A 21,872-nucleotide genomic window follows, 5' to 3' on the forward strand; every position below is an offset into this window, starting at 1 on the left:
GCGCTCCTCCCCAGCCCGGCTGTGCGTGGAAGCTGCGGCTCGGCGGGGCAGGCGCTGAGCGCACGGCGGCGGCACCCGGCGCAGAGGTTCCGGCGCGGGGAGCCGGGCTCAGCCCCGGCTTGCGAGCGCCGCGGTCCTAGCCCACTCGAGGCCGGTCTGGGGGGCCCGCAGGGCGCGCGGAGCGCCGAGTGCGCGTCGGGCTGGGCCCCGCACCCCGGTGCAGGAGCGCGGGCGCGGCGCGGCGGAGCGCCCCGCATGGAGCCGGCCCGGGAGCCCCCCTCGCGGGCCCGGCCGCCGCCGCCCCTCGCCGGGCGCCCCGCGCCCGCCCCCGCCGCCCCCAGGCCGCGTTCGCCCGCAGAGGCTGAGGCCCGCGGCCCCGAGGGGCTGCTGCGGCGATCCGGGTCGGGCTACGAGGGCAGCACCAGCTGGAAGGCGGCCTTGGAGGGTAAGCGCGGAGCGGCCTCCCTCTCCTGGCCCGGGGACCCCTGCCCAGGCCCGACCCGGGACTCGGAGGCGGTCAGAGTCACCTTGGCCGCTGTCCCGGAGGGGAGCGCTGGGAGCGCGGCGCCGGGACGCGGCGGAGTCATTCATTTCAGGGCGGCCAGACGCCGGTTCGTGGGGTGCGGTGGGAGGGAACCGGGGGCCACCGCGAGTCACAGCCTCGACCCCCCCTCTGCTGCGACTCCCTGTCTGACCTTGGAGCGGGCTTCACGCTCTGAGCCTTCGTCTCCTCGGGCATGAAGGGGACAGCCACTGCCTGACACCCACTTGACAGGCGTGTTGAGAGGGTGGCGGAATCTGTGGCCGTGAACACGCTTCGAGTAAAGTAAGAAAGCTGGAGACCCCAGAGGTGGTGCCCGCCCCTGTGAGAGCCGCGGGGACCCCGTGGTGGTGGGGCATGTGGGGAGGGCAGGGCAGGGGTGGAGAATCCATGAGAGGCTCTTCCTTGCAAGGTCAGGGGTCACACCTACTCCTCCATCAGACTGCCTCAGGGAGGGACCCCTGGCCTGCCTCGGGGGCAGTAACCCAAGTAGAGAATTGATTTCAAGTTCATGAGCTCTTTTAGGAAACTTGTATTAGCTACCGCCGGCGGCGTGTGGTGTGGGAGATGCAGGAGTTGGTGAGAGGGTGGCTGGCCCTTTGGGTGCTTCTCAGGGTGCTCCTGGCACCCTTAATCCAAGGACAAGAAGGACCTGGGCAGCATTAACTAGGGAAGCCCGGAGCCTGGATCACCCATCCTTAGGGAGGCAGTGTCAGAAAAGGAGGGCTTCCCAGGAGTAGGTGACCTCTTAGCGAGCGTGGAGACAGAGGGGAAAGTGTTCCAGACCCAGAGCATGACGTATTCCGGGCCAGGTGGTCAGAGCTACTCTGTCCCATGTGGGAACTGAGCCCTGGAGTGCTGGGATGGGGGCAGGGTGGAGAGAGACGGGCCTGAAGGACCCACATGGTGAAGGGCCAGCCAGGCCTTGCCCAGGAGCTTGGACTTTGCTCTGAAGGGGCTACTGAGGGGTGGAGACGGTGGGTTTGCCCTTGGAAGACTGGTGGTGGCCCAGAGGGCTGGGACCGAGGCTCGAGGTCAGGGAGGGGGTGGGGCAGTGGACCAGGAGGGACATAACCAGCACCTGGGCCAAGACAGGTCATGGGGCTGCTGAGGATGGCGAGGTGGGGATGGTAATGCCAGCCTTCTGCACAAAGGCTGTGGGCCAGCGGACATGCACTGTCCGAGGAAGGACTGTGCAGACTCTGAAGCTGGACCACCAGACAGTGGCAGGGACAGAGGAGGCGAAGATGTTGCGTCACCGAGGAGAAGAGCTGTAGCAAAGCTGTGGGTTGTGAAGAGTTGTGTGGAATGGATGGAGGTGGTCAGACACCCCCCTGTGACGCTGTCTCCGGCTTTACTGTTGGAGTGGCCTTGTATTCCCACGCTTCCCTCCTGCCAAAGCTATTTCTTGAAGTTGTTCCCTCCTCTTGCCTGTGTTTCTTCATTCATTTATTCGTCAGCATTTCTGAAGGGTCTGCCCTAACCTTAACCCCAGCCCCCATGGTAGGGCTGCTTCTGGGCTGCTGTGGACATTTAATGCCTCCTGCTTGCTGTTCCTGTCCACCTCCTGCCCTGACTTCCACCACCTTGTGCTTCCTCTCCACTGTGGCTGGGCTGCCCACCTGCCAGTCAGGCTGCAGAAGAGACCACACACCAAGCTGGAAGGTCACCCAGAGGCTGCCTGGGGCCCTGAGTCAAGCCCACTCCCATGCTTAGCATCTTCCTGTGGTCCAGCCTTGCCTCTCCGTGGCCCCCTGCCTTGCCTTGCTCTCTGACTCGTGCCACCTGTAGTCCCCTCCCCCTCCTTCCCCTGGTCTCCCCAGGAGCAGTCCCACTCCTGATGGCCTGTGGTCCTTGGGTACTCAGCATCTCGGGCCTACTGACTTTTCCCACAGGAGTTTTAGGATCTGGAGTCTGAATCTGGCCAGGGGCCTCCCTTCTGCCAGTTCTCTGAAGGTCTCCTTGGGTGCCCCCAAGCTCCTCTCTTCTGAGAGAAGCCTGGGAAAGGAGGCTGAGAGGAGACAGAGGGAAAGGTGTCCCAGACCCAGAGCACGACGTGTTCCAGGCCAGGTGGCCAGAGCTAGTCTGTCCCATGTAGGAACTGAGCCCTGGAGTACTGGGGTGAGGCAGGGTAGAGAGAGACAGGTCTGAAGGACCCAGATGGAAGGAGAGGTCCTCTTCTGAAGGACCCAGAAGAAAGGAGCTCATGGAGCAGGGCTGGTGCTCTCCAGGGTGCTGCTGCATTGGCCCAGTGCTGGCTTTTGTACTGGTCTCCATCATGCATTCATTCTTTCTGCAACATCCGGGTACCATTCTGGGCCCTGGGCACATTTGTGTTCTCTCAGAGGTTCCAGGACAGGGACTGAGGCAGTGTGGGGAGGTGCAGGGAGCAGAGCATCTGGTAAAGCTGGGGCAGAGCCTTCCATTGCCACAGGCTGGTGGGCTTTCCAACTTCCTGGACCATTTGCTTCCTCATCTGCTAAGTCAGGTCGTGATTTCTCCCTCTCAGGTAGACAGAGGCCCTGGAGTGTGGGCTGTGTGTATGGTGACTCCTCTTCCCAGCTGCCTGGACTTGGCCTCCTGCAGCCCCTGCTGGGGGAGCTCAGGCCTAACTGCAACACTTGGACTTCTGGTCAGCCTCCCTTGATTCTGCTTCCCACCCCAAACCTGAGTCCAGAGTTCACATAATGAAACACTGTCAACGGGAGAAGGGATCTGTCCTTTGGGGACCCAGGGTTATGCTGCCCCTGCTTAGCCAAGCACTTGTCTTGAGAGAAATGGGACATTTTCTGACTTGACTGAGCTGAACCCTCCAAGAAGTCTCTGCTCCTTTATCACCATGTGCCCAGTGCACATCAAGCACCCGCTACGTGCTGGAGCCATGCTGGGGCTTTCATAGTCATCATCTCAGTCCTCACCTCTCCCCTTGCAGGGGGCTGGTGAGTGTTCTGTTTCATAGATGAGGGAGCCGAGACTGAGAGCCTGAGTGTCTTGGCCAAGGACATCCTTGGTTGCTAACACATGAAAGCCGTGTTGTGAAGCCTCTGACCCCTTCTTGCATGGCCAAGGACATCAGCCTTGGTGAGGCTAGCTGGGGATCATCAAATTCCCACACACACGCTCTCCTCCCCCTGCTCCCCAGACAACCCTGCCACCTCCAGCATTGACGTTTCCCTCCTTATGGGTTAAATGAGTCAGAGAGCTTCTTAAAGCAGAAAGCTGGGATTAGAGCCCAGGTCTTTAAGACTTTTCTGAGATGAATAACTAGCTTTACAAACAGGAAGCCAAACAGAAGTTGCCTTAATCAAATCTTTTCTCTCGCTGTAGATATGAATCTTTCCTTCCAGCCTGGGGTATAAGGCTAGAAAAGGTGACCTGGAGAGCCTGCCTGGGTTCTGGGAACAAGAGAGGTGATTCGAGATGGGGATATTTCTGGCATTGAGAGTGGCAGTGGGGCAGAGTGGCCTGGGGGTACGGGAGAGGGGACAGAGTGAGCCTGCATGCCTCAGCCTATAGATTTTTCAGTGCTCACCGATTCTGAATTTTTAATGTTGAAAGTTTCTTGATTAGGCATAAACCCACAACTTCCTGATCAAAACCACACACATGCTTTTAGCCTCTTAAAAATTTTAAAAATTACCAAACTTCACATTTGGTAGTTTTTAACAGTCAAGATTATTCTTGCCAGGTTGTGTCCGTGATGACTTAGAGACAGCAGCATGGGCCTTTTTTGGGATATGAGTGTGAGGATGATGGGAGCTTTGTCTGGGCCTGGGAGTCAGGTTTTTTCAGTTGTTCCTTCTAATATTAGGTGAAATCACACACATTTAGAAACCTAAATAAACTGCACCCTTAAACGCCATCTAATATGGGCCATGGCATAGTAGGGAACAAGTAATGAGTTAGACATTTGTTAGAAGTTGAATTGTGTCCCCACCAAAAAAGAGATATTGGAATCTTAACCTCTGGTATCTCTGAATGTGACTGCATATGGAAATACAGTCTGGCAGATTGTTTGTAGTTAAGATGAGGTCAGACTGGAGAAGGGTGGGCCCTAATCCCATATGAACTGGCATCCTTATAAGAAGATGGTCACATGAAGACAAGGGCACTCTATTAGTCCGTTCTCACACTGCTAATAAAGACATACCCAAGACTGGGTAATTTATAAAGGAAAGAGGTTTAATGGACTTATAGTTCCACATGGCTGAGGAGGCCTCACAATCATGAAGGAAGGTGAAGGAGGAGCAAAGACACGTCTTACATGGTGGCAGGCAAGAGAGTGTGTGCAGAGGAACTGCTCTTTATAAAACAATCAGATCTTGTGAGACTTACTCACTATCACAAGAACAGCATGATTTGGGAAAAACCTGCCCCCATGATTCAATTACCTCCCACCCAGTCCCTCCCGTGACACATGGGAATTATGGGAACTACAATTCAAGATGAGATCTGGGTGGGGACATAGTTGAATGACATAAGATGCACAGAGAGAACACCATGTGATGATAAAGGCAGACATTGGACTGATGTGGCTGCAAGCCAAGGAGTGCCAAAGTCCGTCAGCAACCACTGGACACTAGGAAGAGGCAAGGAAGGAGCCTCTGCAGAGATCAGAGGAAGCATGGTCCAGGGCAGCATCTAGAGAAATTATCCGTGAGACATAATGAAGAGGCACCTCGGGTCTGGCAGTGCTGCAGATACATGTACCGATCCCTCTTCTTTGTGTGGTGTTTCCTACAAAGTCAGTTGAATTTAAAGTAGACCAAGGATGTTGTCATTTGGTGTAACTAAATTTTTCCCATAGTTTTTGAGTCCCAGTGGGTGCTCTGTAACTTGCAGGGCAATGACCCAGCCCTATTTCAGGGAATCTGAAGGTGAGTAAAGCACAGTCCTTACCCCAAAGGAGCCTAGGGCTGATGGTCATCATCACACTGATGGCCCACATAATCACCATGAGTTGATTGAATAGAGTTTACCACGCCAGGCACTGTGCTAAGCACTGTACACTGAATTCCTATAACTCTCTAAGAGACAGGTAGATATTATCATTACCTCATTTTCAAGATGAGGAAAATGAACTACAATAGAGGCTAAGAAACTTTACCATCCATACACATCTAGAAAGTGGCAGAGCTAGGATTTGAACCCAGGCAAAGTGATGTCAGATGTTATGTTCTTATCTTCAGTGCACAAAGGATTATAGCATCAATGATAGAGAAAAGGTTAATAGAAAGGAGAAGAAGGATGCACTCAGCATGCTCACCATAGGCAGCCATCCTGTAGCTCCAGGAAACTGTCATGAAGCTGCTACCAAGGACAGCAGAGCAGGAACAGAGAGAGCGCAGTCCTCCAGTGCAGGCTGAAACCTCTGCTCTTACCATGTCTGAAGCTACCCACCCAGGACTCCTGGTCACTTGCCAACATAGACCTTGCCAATAGGAAAGACTGGAAATGTTTGTTGGACTTGCAGGTCAAGATGGCGAACTGAACACATGCATTTTTTCTTTTTTCCTTCAGAAGCCCACTAATACAACAGTAAAGGGGCTGGGCGCAGTGGCTCACGCCTATAATCCCAGCACTTTGGGAGGCCAAGGTGGGCGGATCACCTGAGGTCAGGAGTTTGAGACCAATCTGGCCAACATGGAGAAACCCCAACTCTACTAAAACTACAATAGGTTAGCCAGGCGTGGTGGCTTGCGCCTATAGTCCCAGCTACTTGGGAGGCTGAGGCAGGAGAATCATTTGAGCCTGGGAGGTGGAGGTTGCAGTGAGCAAAAAAAAACCAAAAAACAAAATTAGCCAGGCATGGTGGCACGTGCCTCTAATCCCAGCTACTCAGGAGGCTGAGGCAGGAGAATTGCTTGAACCCTGGAGGCAGAGGTTGCAGTGAGCCAGGATTGCACCACTGCACTCCAGCCTGTGTGACAGAACAAGACTCCGTCGCAAAAAAAAAACCAAACCAAACCAAACCAAACAGCAAGGGGATTTTTAAAAGGCCATAAGGACAAGACCAAGAGAGAAAATAGCAACAAAATAGAGAGCTAGGGAACAAGAGGATAAATGGTAACTGACTTCACCCCATCTGAGAAAGTCCAGAGAGCAGAGGGGCCACCTGAGCCTCATGGGAGGACATCTAAGGCTCAGGGGTTAGTGGCAGTGCTTGAAGATGAGGCTGAGAACAGGAGGACTGGTTGAAAATTTCTTTAAGGAGGATTTAGATTCCCATTCTGTACAGATTCTCCCCAGCCCTGGCAGGAACCTGAGGTGAAATCTCTCAAGAAAGAGGGCTTCAGCCGGGCATGGTGGCTCACGCCTATAATCCCAGCACTTTGAGAGGCTGAGGCTGGCAGATCACCTGGGGTCAGGAGTTTCAGACCAGCCTGACCAACATGGTGAAACCCCATCTCTACTAAAATTACAAAAATTAGCCAGCTGTGGTGGCGGGCGCCTGTAATCCCAGCTACTCAGGAGGCTGAAATGGGAGAATTGCTTGAACCCAGGAATCAGAGGTTGCAGTGAGCCAAGATTGCACCACTGCACTCCAGCCTGGGTGACAGAGTGAGACTCTGTCTCAAAAAAAAAAAAAAAAAAAAAAAGAGGGCCTCTAGACATCATCACACTGAGAGCAAGCAACTAAGCCAACATTTACATACTGAATGCTGAGGACAGCGTCCCAGCCTCTTCCCTCAGCTAGCCCTGTATTCTCCTGGGGAGAAAACAGAAAAGCCTCCTCCATGGACTCTCATCCATCCAAGAGGAAAAACATAATGAAATTAGCATTCAGAGAATCCCAAGAATCAGCCCAGCCAGATCACTCTACTGTGTCCCCCACAGTTAATAAGCCCCTATCTATGGGCTTGGAGGCTCCAATGAACTCATTAGTCTTCCTGCCTTAATCATGAACAGATAACTGTGGTCCCCAGACCCCTGAGGAAAGTCTCTAACATGGAAGCTCAAGACCAAAACAGAGGTTATAGAGGGAGAAATAATCTCTCTGCTCATTTCCCCCACCCCTCCAAAAAACCTGTTAGTCATATCTTCAGAGAGAAGAGATAAGAGAAAGTATTGCATCATTAAAACAAAAATAGGATTCTTTAAGAGGGGGTATTCATAGAGCAGCAGCAACAAAACCAAACAAACCTTGGAAATTAAAAATATAGTCACAGAAATTAAGAACTCAGTAGAAGGGTAGGATGATAAAATTGAGAAAATGTTCCAGGAAATAGAGCAAAAAGGCAAAGATATAGCAAACAAGAGGGGGAAATAAGATAAGAAATTTGGAGGACCAATCTAAGAGATCCAACATTTGAAGACTGTGACTTCCAGAAAGAAAACAAAACATGGAAGAGAAGAAATCATCAATAATATAATTAAAGAAAATTTCCTGGCTGGGCATGGTGGCTCACGCCTGTAATCCCAGCACTTTGGGAGGCTGAGGCGGGTGGATCACCTGAGATCAGGAGTTCGAGACCAGCCTGGCCAACATGGTGAAACCCCATCTCTACTAAAAATACAAAAAATTAGCCAGGTGTGATGGCAGGCACCTGTAATCTCAGCTACTTGGGAGGCTGAGGCAGGAAAATTGCTTGAACCTGGGAGGTGGAGGTTGCAGTGAGCTGAGATCATGCCATGGCACTCCACCCTGGGCAACAGAGCAAGACTCTGTCTCAAAAAAAAAAAAAAAAAAAAGGAAAAGAAAAAGAATTTCCTGGAACTGAAAAACATCACTTTCCAGATTGAAAGGGCCTACTAGAGTAGATGAAATAGACCAAACCAAGGCATGGCATGCATGATGAAATTTTAGAACATTGTGCAATGAAGACCCTAAAAGCATCTAGAAAGAAAATAATTAAGCAGTTGAAAAGGATCATGGGTGAGAATGGACCTAGACTTTTCAAAAGCAACACTGGAGCTAGAAGACAATTAAGTAATACCTTCAAAATTCTGAAGGAAAATTATTCTTGGTCTATAATACTCAGTCCTCTGAGTTCACAATTCCATGGGCAACATTCACCAGTTCACCATGGAACACAATGAGAAGCTTTGCTCCTTGGATTTGTGCAGTGCAGTGGTTTTGCTCTACCCTTCCTCAGGCAGCCATTGGATGATGTGCTTCACCAAGATGAGGGAGTAAACCAAGGGAGGGGAAGACATGGGAGAAAAGGAACAGAGGAGCCAACATAGGAGAGAGGCAGAGAAATCCTCAGGCTGCTGGTGTGGGGAGAAGAAAAGGAACAGAGGAGCCAACATAGGAGAGAGACAGAGAAATCCTCAGGCTGCTGGTGTGGGGAGACACTGGATGGCAGCTGGGCTTAGAAGGCAACTAGTCAGATTCGAGCAGGTCAGAAAGTTCCAAGGGACATTTCTTCAAGATGGTCGTTATGGCCTGCACATTGGTTTCCTTCCCAAATTTATAGGTTGAATCACTAACCTCCAACGTGATGGTATTGAGGTGGGTAATTGAGCGGTAATTAGGTTTAGATGAGGTCATGAGGGTAGAGCTCCCAATGATGGAATTAGTACCCTTATAAGAAAAGGAAGAGACACCAGAACTTCCTCTCTCCGCTATGTGAGGACTCAGTAAGAAAGCGGCCGTCAGCAAGCCAGGAAGTGGGTCCCTACCAGAACCTGACCATGCTGGCACTTTGATCCAGCCTCTAGAACTATTAGGAGAAATAAATGTCTGTTGTTTAAGCCACCAGTCTATGACAGTTTGTTATAGCAGACTGAACTAAGACCAAAGTGAAAGAGTAATTCCGATTTTGTCTCATCATGAAAGAGGTGTTTTGGCGTTGAAATAATGATACGCATACAGAAACTGAGCAAAGGGAAACGAAGACCAGGATTAACAGAGAAACAAGAAGTTCTATGGAAATGATCATAGCACATGGCATGGCTTTGCTGAGAGTACTGTTTACGCTGAGCTAAGAATATAATACCAAAGTATCAAGCTAATACAAACTATGATATTGACAGGGCAGGGACTGAGTGGTCGGGGTAGAGTGGTAATGCAGAGAATTAAGTCTGCATCATTATAATGGAAAGTCAATAAATTATATCTAAAACAGAAAAAAATCTAGAAGTATTTACATACACATGGCATTTAGAAATTTGGAGCTAATACCAAAAGAGTCAGCTAAAAGAGTTGAAAGTGGTTGGCTTTGGGGAAGGAGCAATGTTATTACTACTATTATTAGTTTTTGGAGACAGAGCCTCGCTTTGTCGCTCAGACTGGAGTGCACCGATGGCGACCTTGGCTCACTGCAACCTCCGCCTTCTGAGTCCAATCGATACTTCTGCCTCAGCCTATCGAGTAGCTGGGATTACAGGCACACACCACCACACTCGGTTAATTTCTGTAATTTCTGTAGAGATAAGGTTTCACCATGTTGGCCAGGCTGGTCTCGAACTCCTGACTTCAAGTGATCTGCCTGCCTCAGCCTCCCAAAGTGTTGGGATTACAGGTGTGAGCCACTGCGCTTGCACTATTATTTTTAAAATGAAGCCTTTTAGAATTTCTTGATTCCTTAAATCTATGCTTTTTAGACTATCCTTGGTGAAGGAAACAGGTTTCTTTTCAAAATCCTTTGTAAAATACAATACAAATGAATAACTAGCAACACGCACTTGGATGTCGGGTAATGCTGAATTGCTGCAGATTCTTCCTCTCAATTTTGGCGCTTATATCATGATGGACAAGTAACAGTTTACAGACAAACATTGAGCCGCAGAGGCACTGTTTTCATCTATGATTTATGTATAACATTGGCTAAGAAAACACTTTCAAAATGGGTGCACAGCAATGTAACTGTACTAACTGTGCACTTAATGGTTAAGACGGTAAAAAAAAAAAATCCAAACAAAATTGTAAAGGGAATTCACACCTGCCAGGAGGGCCGTGATCAAAACAATGCAAAACAATGCAAACCAACAAGTATTGGTGAGGATGTGGAGAAACTGGAACCCTCGTCTATTGCTGGTGAGAATGTAAAATTATGCAACAAATGATGGAGTTAGCCGTTCCTCAGAAAGAAATACCGGTAGCGGCGGTGGTGTCGGCAGCGGCTGTAGCGAAGAGTTTGGCGCGATGTCTCACACCATTTTGCTGGTACGGACTACCAAGAGGCCAGAAGGCAGAACTTATGCTGACTACGCATCTGTGAATGAATGCATGGAAGGCGTTTGTAAAATGTATGAAGACGTGAAAAGAATGAATCCCAACAGTTCCTCTATCACATATGACATCAGTCAGTTGTTTGATTTCATCAGTGATCTGGCAGGTTTACCGAGCTGCCTGGTTTACCGAGCTGATACCCAGACATACCAGCCTTATAAAAAAAGATTGGATTAAAGAGAAGATCTACATGCTTCTTCGTTGGCAGGCTCAACAGGCTGAGAAATAATTGTATTGGAAGCATTGGGGGGATGGGGGTGGGCTTGGAACACAGGTGTGTACAGTGTGCTGTAGTGGAAGTTTTGTATCATAGTAATCCTGCTTCCACTTTGTTATACTCTAGCCAAGATTGGCTGTATTAGATGAAATGTGAGGATCTTGTTCAATCGGAAACCCCCGTTGCCCCCTCTTTTTTTCTTTTCTTTCTTTTTTTTTTACTTAAACATTTTTATGATGATTTAGATGGAAGTTGTTCTTCCTCAGTTAATGTTGGTTCCAGTCCTTCAACTGTTTATATCTACTTTATAACATTCACTGTAGTAACCCTTCTTTAAGATGGGGTGGGAGATGGAAATGCAGTTTAGCCATGTCCTCAAGATAAAATTTTGGTAAAAATAAATAAGTGTTCTTTAGTAAAAAAAAAAACAAAAGAACAACAACAAAAAAAAACCTACCATGTGATCCAGCAACTCCACTCCTAAGCATATACCCAAAAGAATTGAAAGCAAGGACTTGAACAGATACTCATACACCATGTTCATAGCTGCATTATTCACAATAGCCAAAATGTGGAAACAGCCCAAATGTCTACCAACAGAGGAATGGATAAACACAACGTGGTCTTGCTATACGATGGAACATTATTCAGCCTTAAGATGGAATGAAGTTCTGACTTATGTGACAACATGGATGAGCCTTGAAAACAATCTGTGAAAGGAACCAGACACAAAAGGACAAATACTGGATGTTTCCTCTTATGTGAGATTCCTAGAGTGGTCCAATTCATAGAGACAGAAAGTCGAAGGGTGGTTGCCAGGGGCTGGGGAGAGGAGGGGATGGGAGTTGTTTAAGGGGACAGAACTTCTGTCTGGGATGATGAAAAAGTTTGCAAACAGACAGTGATGATGGTTGCACAACATTGTGAGTGTACTTAATGCCACTAACCGTACACTAAAAAATGGTTAAAATTGCAAATTTTATGTTATATATTTTCATCACAATTTAAAAAATCCTTAAAATACCCTATGTTTAAAGTCTAAAAGGGTTAGCTCGTTAAATATAGAATGAGAATATTAAATGATAACAAAATAAAATAAATACATGAAAATAACGAAGAGAGAACCCAGAGGATCAGGAAGAGGATGGATGGTGTAGAGGCGGGAGAATTTTAGGAAGTGTCTATGGAGGAGGTGGAGAAGGAGACTTCAGGAGCAAAGATTCAGTAGCAGGGCTGTGAGGGCTGAATGGGTTATTTTGAGGAACCCATGTGGCTGAAACCTGCAACCGCATAGAGAAGCGGCAGGAGATTCAAGATGGAAAGCTCTGACCATCACTGAAGATTTCGTGAGCAGTGGGTAGCCTGGCAGGGAGGGTTTCAAGCCAGGGAGTCACAGAACAGAGCTGCTCTCTACAGCAGTGGATCGCAAACTCTAGCCTGCATCAGAATCACCTGGAGGGCTTGTTTAAACACAGCTTGTTGGCCAGGTGTGGTAGCTCATGCCTGTAATCCCAGCACCTTGGGAGGCCAAGGCGGGTGGATCATTTGAGGTCAGGAGTTCGAGACCAACCTGGCCAACATGGTGAACCCCGCCCCCCCCCCCCGTCTCAAAACAACAACAACAAAACGCAGCTTGCTGGGCTCTACCTCCCTCTATTTCTCATTAGCAGGGTATGGGGCTGGCGGTGGGACTGGCGGTGGGATGGGCGGTGGGATGTTGAACCCCTCTCTCTTCTCCTAGACACCACCACACGCCTCCTGCTGGGTGCCATCGCGGTCCTTCTGTTCGCCATCTTGGTGGTGATGAGCATCTTGGGTGAGCATGCACGTCACAGCATTTATGAAATTCAGTTTGCACATTCCTTGTTAAAAGCACATCTAATTAGTTAAAGAAAGATTCTAGACATTCCAAGAATCCTGTGGGGGACTAAGTAAGTAGAAAATACATAGTGTCAGTTGTTGAGATTTTAGCTTAAAATAATATATTCACACACAGACTATACATGTCCCCTCTATCAAGCCATGCAAGTAGAGTGGAGATGTTACTTAGGTATTATTTTGTAAGTGTTGTGAGAACTCAGAACAAACTTGGGGTAGGTTAGAAAGACAGTGCTTCTTGGAGGAGACGGTTTGGAAATAAGGGCCTTTAAGGATCATATTCAGCCAGGCGCAGTGGCTCACGCCTGTAATCCCAGCACTTTGGGAAGCTGAGGTGGGTGGGTCACCTGAGGTCAGGAGTTTGAGACCAGCCTGGCCAACATGGTGAAACCCCTTCTCTACTAAAAGTACAAAAATTAGCCAGGTGTGGTGGTGGGTGCCAGTAATCCCAGCTAGTTGGGAGGCTGAGGCAGGAGAATCACTGGAACCTGGGAGGCAGAGGTTGCAGTGAGCTGAGATCGCGCGCCACTGCACTCCACCCTTGGCGACAGAGAAAGACTCCATCTCAAAAAAAAAAAAAAAAAAAAAGATCACATTCAGTCAGCAAACATTTATTGAGTGCTGCTGTGTGTTAAGCTCTGGGCTAAGTGGTTAAAAAAAAAGACGAATATGACACTGTCTCCTCTGTCCAGGGGTAAGGGCAATAATAGAGGTATTACTGCCCAGTGGCTTCCCAGAAGGAAAAAACATGTGCACCGAACCCTGGAGAATGAATAGGAGTTTCCCAGAGATTAGGAGGTAGAGAGTGCTAGGGAGGAAAAAACTTTTCCTCTGCCCTCTTAAGATCAGTGTCTGGGGGCCTGTAAATTAAACTATCAAAGACAAATTAGCAGGTGAAAAGGTAACCAACGTTTATTAATATTTTTGTTCATGGGAGTTCACAGATAATAAGTGAAACTCAAAGAAGAATTTAGACTCAGGGGCTTATATACCTTTTTAACAAATGAAAGGGGGTTTGGGTTTCAAGGGCTGGTAAATTGAGGGAAGTGACTACGAAATATATAGAGGAATAATGGGAGATAAAGGCTATTTTGGTAAGGATTGCTTATGCAAACTAATCCTGGTGTTGATTCCTTGACATGTTTGATGATGAGTCAGTCTTCCCTCCCTGGTTTAGGGTGGGCAGTGGGGGTATGAGAGGGTATGGGGTGAGGGATGGGGAGTAGGGCAGCACCCTCCCCAAAGGGAAATTTATGCCCTACTTTTAGGCAGATGAGAGGGCAGAGAACCCTTCCTGTTGATTCTGAATTGCCTTCGGCTTAAAATGATCCATATGTCAAAGTGGCATATTTTAGGGTGGCATATTCTGGACCCCATCAAGGGAATAGAACATTCTAAGTGGGAGAGGCCTGAGAAACATAGAGTGTGTGTGAAACTGAAAGGGTTGGATAAATGAAAAAGGTAGAAACTGCAACTAAGAACATGTGAGGCTATATGAACAGGGAATCTGATTACTTTTAAGAGATTCAAATACAAGTGTATTGTAGGTTCTGAAGGGTTTGCAAAAATGATTTTAGTCCCTCTGTCTTTAATCTTTGAGAAATGCCATAAGACCAGAGGTGGAATCCACAAAATGGGGGAAAAGTCCACCAATATTATCAATTCTTACCAAACCCTCCCCCGTAGGGCTTGTATGACAAGGAGAGGGGTTCTGAGTGTTTAGAAATGGATATGGCAGCCGGGTGCAGTGGCTCAAGCCTGTAATCCCAGCACTTTGGGAGGCCAAGGTGGGTGGATCACTTGAGGAGAGGAGTTCGAGACCAGCCTGGCCAACATGGTGAAACCCTGTCTCTACTAAAAATACAAAAATTAGCTGGGCATGGTGGTGTGCGCCTGTAGTCCCAGCTACTTGGGAGGCTGAGGAAGAAGAACCGCTTGAACCCAGGAGGCAGAGGTTGCAGTGAGCTGAGATTGTGCCATTGCACTCCAGCCTGAGTGACAGAAGAGACTCCGTCTCAAAAAAAACAAAAACAAACAAACCAAAAAAAACTTCTGGGCACGGTGGCTCACGCCTGTAATCCCAGCACTTTGGGAGGTCCAGGTGGGTGGATCACAAGGTCAGGAGTTCGAGACCAGCCTGGCCAATATGGTGAAACCCCGTCTCTACTAAAAATACAAAAATATTAGCTGGGCGTGGTGGCACATGCCTGTAATCCCAGCTACTCAGGAGGCTGAGGCGGGAGAATTGCTTGAATCTGGGAGGCAGAGGTTGCAGTGAGCCGAGATCGCGCCACTGCACTCCAGGCTGGGTGACAGAGCAAGACTCTGTCTCAAAAAAACAGAACAGAACAAAACAAAACAAAACAAACAAACAAAAAAGGCAACCACTGGGCCTAGCTTAAATTCACCTGGAGTAATTCCTACAAATTAAATCAGTTTCCTTTTCTCCTCTTACTAGGTTGGGAGGCTAGAGAATGTGTAGACATAGCTAATATGATTTCAATAAAGCACAACAGTCTCTTAGGAGATCCTTATGGAAAAGCAGTTGAAATGTAGCCACACCATGGTCAGTACTTCCAGGCGGACTTGCATCTCATTGAACAGATATATATGCCAGGGGGTGTCGATGAATGAATTGGTGTCTGTGTGGCTGGAGATCCCTAGGGGCTTGAGTACCAGAGGCCTGTTCTTGGCTCTGTCCTGGTCTACATTTTAATCAATCACTTGTATGAAAACAAACAAAAAGTATGTTTATGGAATTTGTAGCTGACACAATCCAAAAACACAATCCCATATGACAGATGGGTGAAAGAAATCAAGATTAAAATGTATCTTGAAAAACTCAAATGACGAGCCAAAGTGAATGAGATAAATGTGGAAGAAATAAATATAAGGTTCTGCATTTGGATTTAAGAAGTTATTTTCACATGTTCTGACACTGGGGGAGACCTGGCTTAGAATCAGATCATATGAAAACAATCTAAGATTGTGGATTAATTCATTTTGGCAAGGAGACCCTTTGAGAAGCTCTGGGCTTCCTTCCCAGAAAAGTCCATGTATGCACATACCCGCCGATCTGTTCATGGAAGCAGTCTGCAGACTGGAGATCCCATGACAACTGGAAGACAGCATGGTGGTCACTGTTGCTGCTGGTAGAGCCACATCTGATGTGTCCCGGTCTGTCCTGGTGGCAGCAATTCAGTGGTAACATGGGGACATTGCAGCGCGCAGGCAGGATGGAGAGCAACCCTTGTCAGGAATCATGGGAGAGATGGCATCTGTTTCAACCTGGATGAGGGAGGCTGGTGTGCTTCTTTGAGTAGGGGGTAGAAGACAGAGCGGGTGTCTCTGGGTCACTCCAGAGGCCTTAGACTAGCAGGTCTAGGTCACAGGGGGACAGGTTGGGACTCAACATTTAAGAACTTTCCATACGCACTGGCAGCAAGGGGGTTAAAAAAATAAAAAATGAAAAGAACTTCCCAGCAGTTCAGTGGTGGGGTGGCAGCTTTGGTAGCTAACGTGGGCATGGTCAATGACAGTGGGCAGTCTGTCCTGCTGTTGGTACCTGGCTTAGCTGGAAAGAGAGGACACATAGCCACCAGGCCTCTTCCCTGTCTGAGTTTCTGGCGTTCCATGCCTCTGGGAGTTTGGAGACAGAAGAGATCCTAACCCAGGGGCTGCCCCGCTGTCACTTCCCCTCGTGGTGACACCCCTCCCAGGCTTCCCACAGTCCCCTTTCTCATTCATTTAGTGGCCACCCTTTTACCTGCAGGCACCAGGAGAGGACAGCCACGTCTGTAGTGTCCCTGCAGGACGCCAAGGCTGAGGCAGGGGAGGGAGCCACAGAAAGCAGAGTGGGACTCGGGCGAGGGGGCGGGCAGGGCCGAGCCGGTCTCTTCCCTGCAGCTTCCAAGGGCTGCATCAAGTGCGAAGCTCCCTGCCCGGAGGACTGGCTGCTCTACGGAAGGAAGTGCTACTTCTTTTCCGAGGAACCCAGAGACTGGAACACAGGCAGGCAGTACTGCCACACCCACGAGGCGGTGCTGGCTGTGATTCAGAGCCAGAAGGAGCTGGTGAGTGTGCCAAGGTGAAGGGGGGTAGGGAAAGGGACCCTCAGGGCCCCCAACCTTGACTCTAGGGGACAGCCACACACTAAAGGATGCAGTGTTCCCCGTGACACATCTCCAAAGCCACCCACCTGCTGCATAACCACTGGGGGTGCAGGCAGACCTCACGGTCTGAGCAGGTCAATGAGTGGCTCCAGTTTCCACTTCCATTGTCAAGGCTACCTATTTCAATCCAAGGCCCACTGGTTGAGGTCACTTAGTATTATAAACCATAAGAATTACACATTATAAAGCTGGTGATGTGGTAGCCACCTCTAGTACCAGCTACTCAGGAGGCTGAGGCAGGAGGATCACTTGAGCCCAGGAGTTGGAGGCTAGTCTGGGCAACATAGTGAGACCCTAGCTCTACAAAAAGTAAAAAGAAAATTAGCTGGGCATGGTGGAGTAGTCCCAGCTACTTAGGGTGCTGAGGCAGGAGGATCACAGGAGTTCGAGGCCAGCCTGGGTAACATAGCAAAACTTTGTCTCTCTTTTTTTTTTGAGACAGTCTCACTCTGTCGCCCTGGCTGGAGTACAGTGGTGCAATCTCCGCTCACTGCAGCCTCCGCCTCCTGGGTTCAAGTGATTCTCGTGCTTCATCCTCCTGAGTCGCTGGGACTGCAGCTGCGCGCCACCACGGCTGGCTACTTTTTGTATTTTTAGTAGAGACAGGGTTTCGCCATGTTGGCCAGGCTGGTCTTGAACTCCTGGCCTCAAGTTGACCCACCCGCCTAGGCCTCCCAAAGTGTTGGTATTACAGGTGTGAGCTACTGTGCCCAGCCACAAGATTTGTCTCTTAAGAAAAAAAAAAAAGAATTACAAATTATAAATGCATTGTGAAATGTGAAAACACATTGTCATTTTCTAAAGATCCAAATCAGGACATGGTCTCTCATTTAACATCCAAAACAGTTTTAGCAACAGAAACGTGAAAGAAACACAATTAATGGAGTCTATTGGCCATTTTGGATTTTGAGGTTAACAGTGGTATTAACCAAAATAGAAGATAATCTGAAAATCACTTCTGTTTGCCTTTGATACACAGTATGATATCCCCAGTCTGTAGGGAAAGTCCCAGAAATTTGCAGGTAGGACAACCAACCTGAACAATGAGATTTGTCCCAGATCATCCAACCAGTGGGCAATCCCCAAGCTTCCTGCAAATCAGGAATGCTGGCCTGCTGAGCTAGGAGGACAAGCCCTGTACAGCCTTCCTAGCCAGTGGGCATGCACACAGAGCCAGGGTCCCTTTCAAGCTGTTAGAGGCAATTGCTGTGAGGTTAGCGAGCAGCTTGGAGCCGAACTCAGGCAGCGTGACTGCAGAGGATCCTGTGACCCTAGCTCCTCACTTTCGGGATGCAGCGAGACAGCAGTCACTCTCCTGGCGTCTGTACATCCCGAGAGCCAGTATCTTCCAAGCTGAGGTTTGTCTTGGGATGTGACAGCAGTCAGGAGACCGCATCTGACCCTGAGGTGTCCCTCTTTCCTCGGTGCAGGAATTTATGTTCAAGTTCACGCGGAGGGAGCCCTGGATTGGACTACGCAGAGTTGGGGACGAATTCCACTGGGTCAACGGGGACCCGTTTGATCCGGACACGTGAGCTGAGGCTTCATCTTCTGGCCACCGAGCTTAGACTGAGAAAGGCCTGACTCATCCCCTGGACACAACTCCCGAAGAGAGAAGCCCTTGTTTTGTGCTAGCTAGAGATACTAGTCTTGGGGTCCAGCAGTGTGCGCCAGAGACCCAGCCATGAAAATGTCTGTTCTTCTCCCTTTCTCATAAAAGTCCAGCCTGGCTTGGTGGCTCTGCCCTGCGAAGCCATCGGAGCTTCGTGGTGTCCGGCCCAGGGTCTCTCCACCCTTGAGTCCCCGATCTGTGCAGCCTGGCGCTCGTCGGCTCCACTCAGTGTGGCACAACCACATCCCATTCAGCCAGAATGGGACAGCGAACGGGAGGGAGGGCCCAGGCTGGCCTCACCCCATTGGCCAGAACTTAGTCACATGGCCGCACCTGGCCGCAAGGGAGGATGGGAGATGCGCCTCTGTCCTCCTGGGCAGCCACGTGCCACCTAAGCGCTGTAGCTGTGGAAGAAAGGGGATCTGAAGGCAGGCACCTGGGAGTGTTCTAGGCCACATTTTACTGGCGAACGCATCTCTTGATAGAGGGAGCGCTGCTGAGGTGGTGGTGTGTGCCGTGCTGGTTTTGTAAGACTCAAGTGGTGTGGATGTGAGTGTGTGATGCCGGGTCTGGTGTGTGGTGTGGGGGTGATGGTCATGGGTGGAGTGGCTGGCAGATGTGTGGCTGTGGCAGTACAGTGGTGGCTGTGTGGGGCGTGGGGAAAGGAGCGGTCTAGGCCTAGAGAAATGCAGGGAAGTGCGCACAGGGAAGTGGGACCCGCAGAACAGACCCTGTGGCTGGAGGAATAGGCTCTGAGGTGCCAGCCCGAGGGCATGGAGTGGGGTGGGGAACACAGCTCCTAACCTGATGATGATGATGACACGTGAGCGTCCCCAAGGCAGGGGCTAAAGCAGAAGGGCATCTGAGACCCTCGGATCCTCCTGGTTGCCAGAGGTGGCCATCAGCTGCCCTCCCACCTGAGGATGACTTAGGCAGTCACGCCCATGGCAGCCCTGGAGCCAGGGGCATTCATGATGCTTCTCCTCCTCCTCCTTTTCCTTATCTCAAGCACTCTTCATTTTTGCCCCTTACTCTGGCCTCAGTGCCCCTTCGTTTTCTCACCCCCTTTCCTGTCCCCCTCTCAGGTCTGCTCTCAGAGTGGCTGAGGAGGTCTTGCACTTTCCACCCCTCTCCCTGCCTTTCTGGAAGCTTCTTGCTCTCAGAGCCCTGCAGGCTGGCGTCTGTGGCGTGCTGACCACCTGGAAACCAAGGGGCCGTTGGCCACATTTCTCAGACACTGCAGAGGTTCTTTCCCTTGCACTCCTTCTTGGGGTCCTTCCAATGCCCTCTGTTGTGAGGGTCTACCTCCAGCCTTGGCAGGGATCAGAGGTCCGGGTGAACAACTAAGGCTAAGAAGAAACCTCTGAGGCTGGAAAGGGGTGATTTTACGTAGGGGAGAAGCCTCCCACCACACACATCTGTGTGTGATGTCAATGAGTTCCTGGGCAACACAGCCTCAGTTATCCTATATTGGGGTTATTGCAGCCTGCCCCTAACCTGTGAGGGGTAGCTGACTTCAGCCAGCTCTGCAGAGCTCCTCCTGTGTGCTCGACTCTGCACACTGCAGGGAGCCAAGATGAGAGGGCATAGAGCTCACTGTTCAGGAGCTGGCTGCTTTGGGGACCTGTGTGGACAGACAGGTAGAGGCCCCAGGGGGCTATGGGAGTGCCCCCACAGAGCAGGCAGGGGACTGTGGGGAAGTAGAGTGAGCAGAGAGTGGCCCTGAACTGGGTGCCATGGAGCCTGGGACATGTGAGCCAACCCTGCAGGGACATTGAGAATGGGGAAGTGCATGTGTGTCCAGGAAATGTCTGAGCGGCGTGCCAGGGTGGCTGGAGCTACTGTGCACAGAGTAGGGAGACAATGGGATGCCAAGCTAGAACAGTCTGTCCCCCCAAATGTCCTAGAAGGCAGCTCCAGTGATGAAGTGAGGGAGGGATAGGCCACAGGGCCTCCATGGCCTCCCCTGCCACTGGGTTTTGGGCTGAATGTTCCAGATCATAAACGCCTGGTCTTCTCTCCTGGCCACAGGTTCACCATCGCAGGTCCAGGAGAGTGTGTCTTCGTGGAGCCCACCAGGCTGGTGTCGACGGAGTGTCTGATGACCCGGCCCTGGGTGTGCAGCAAGATGGCCTATACGTGAGGTGGGTGGGGCCAGAGGTTGCCCCGCCCCCAGGCCTGTGGGAGGCTTCTGCTCAAGACCTGCCTCCAGCGGAGCCGCCTGCCCTCTGCAAGGCGAAGCGGTGGGTGCGTGGCCTCCGCCCCAGGCCCCTCTCCCAGGCCCTGGCGCTCTGAATCCCTGGTTCCTGGCCTCCTTTGTCTCCAGGCAGGTCGTGTGGCTCAGTAGTTAAATCCCATATGCTAGGTAGTGTGGGCATCTGCCCACCTACACACACACACGCATACGCACACGCACGCACAGACACTGTCCCCTCTGAAGCTCAGTGTCCATCCTGAGCCACCCCACAGATCTCTCTCCGGCCCCCTAGAAGCCCTCTTCTCACTGCAGCCCTGGTGCTCTGGGGAAGGAGGGGCATTGACAGGTGGTTTGACTGTTCACCCAGCAGCCCCGCTTCCCCAGTGGTTTCTCTCCTGGCTGCCAGCGGAGGTAGGCTGGGAAAGCTTCCCCCTCACCTAGGCCAGGCCAGCCCCGGGCCCCAGAGGTCCCCTGCATCCCCCTTCTTTGCCTTGCCTGGGTTCTCAGGCAGGGCCCCTGCTGTGTCCGTGGTGCTGTTGTATTGGTCACTAACGGAATAAAGAGTTAATAACTCGTGTCCAGGGAAGTCTGCTGCCATTTGTTCCAGAGTCAGAGCTCGGGGAGGGGCAGAGAGGGGCACATCTCTGGGTGCCAGTCTGTGGGGGCCACCACAAAATGCACCTGTTCTAGCGCAGCAGATAGCAGTGTGTGAGGATGAAAAAAAGCACCTTCTGGCTTCAGGGCATCGTTTCATGTTGCTAAGCCTTTAAGGTATTCTTAGGTAGCCATTCTAGCTCCTTCATTGCTAGTCACCTCAAGATGACAAACGTTTATTCACATCTACCACAAGCCAGACACCATGCTAGGCATGGGGGATCTATGGCCTTAATCCCCCAAGAAGCACGCAAGGAGCAGAGGAAACAGTTCAGAAAGTGCTAGAACATTCTGGAACATAGTCAAGGGATGGTTTATTCTGCATCGGGGCAGGACGGAATGAAGTGAACGGGAAAATTAGGTGGTGTTCACATTGGGCTGGAAAAGAGTTTGTGAAAGTCTTATGGCCTCTTCCTATCCCCCT

The 21,872-nt window shown here is 50.3% G+C and overlaps 1 protein-coding gene and 1 pseudogene across 1 annotated transcript; both read left to right on the forward strand.

The window, feature by feature from the left end:
* On the forward strand, positions 1-21,368 carry CLEC2L (C-type lectin domain family 2 member L). The gene is made up of 5 exons (XM_024250003.3): positions 1-445; positions 12,677-12,751; positions 16,720-16,886; positions 18,416-18,516; positions 20,629-21,368. Exons 1-5 carry the CDS (start codon positions 256-258, stop codon positions 20,738-20,740), a joined length of 645 nt encoding a protein of 214 aa, XP_024105771.1. The 5' UTR covers positions 1-255; the 3' UTR covers positions 20,741-21,368.
* Positions 10,331-11,736, forward strand: LOC129060684 (enhancer of rudimentary homolog; annotated as a pseudogene).
* Positions 21,369-21,872: the final 504 nt, after the last annotated feature.

The sequence above is a fragment of the Pongo abelii genome, chromosome 6, assembly GCF_028885655.2.
Source record: "Pongo abelii isolate AG06213 chromosome 6, NHGRI_mPonAbe1-v2.0_pri, whole genome shotgun sequence".
Classification (NCBI taxonomy): domain Eukaryota; kingdom Metazoa; phylum Chordata; class Mammalia; order Primates; family Hominidae; genus Pongo; species Pongo abelii.

Coding starts and splice junctions, on each gene's coding strand:
- CLEC2L (XM_024250003.3), top strand. CDS start 256: ATGGAGCCGGCCCGGGAGCCCCCCTCGCGGGCCCGGCCGCCGCCGCCC. Junction 446..12,676: donor CTGGAAGGCGGCCTTGGAGG/GTAAGCGCGGAG, acceptor CTCTTCTCCTAG/ACACCACCACACGCCTCCTG. Junction 16,887..18,415: donor TTCAGAGCCAGAAGGAGCTG/GTGAGTGTGCCA, acceptor TCCTCGGTGCAG/GAATTTATGTTCAAGTTCAC.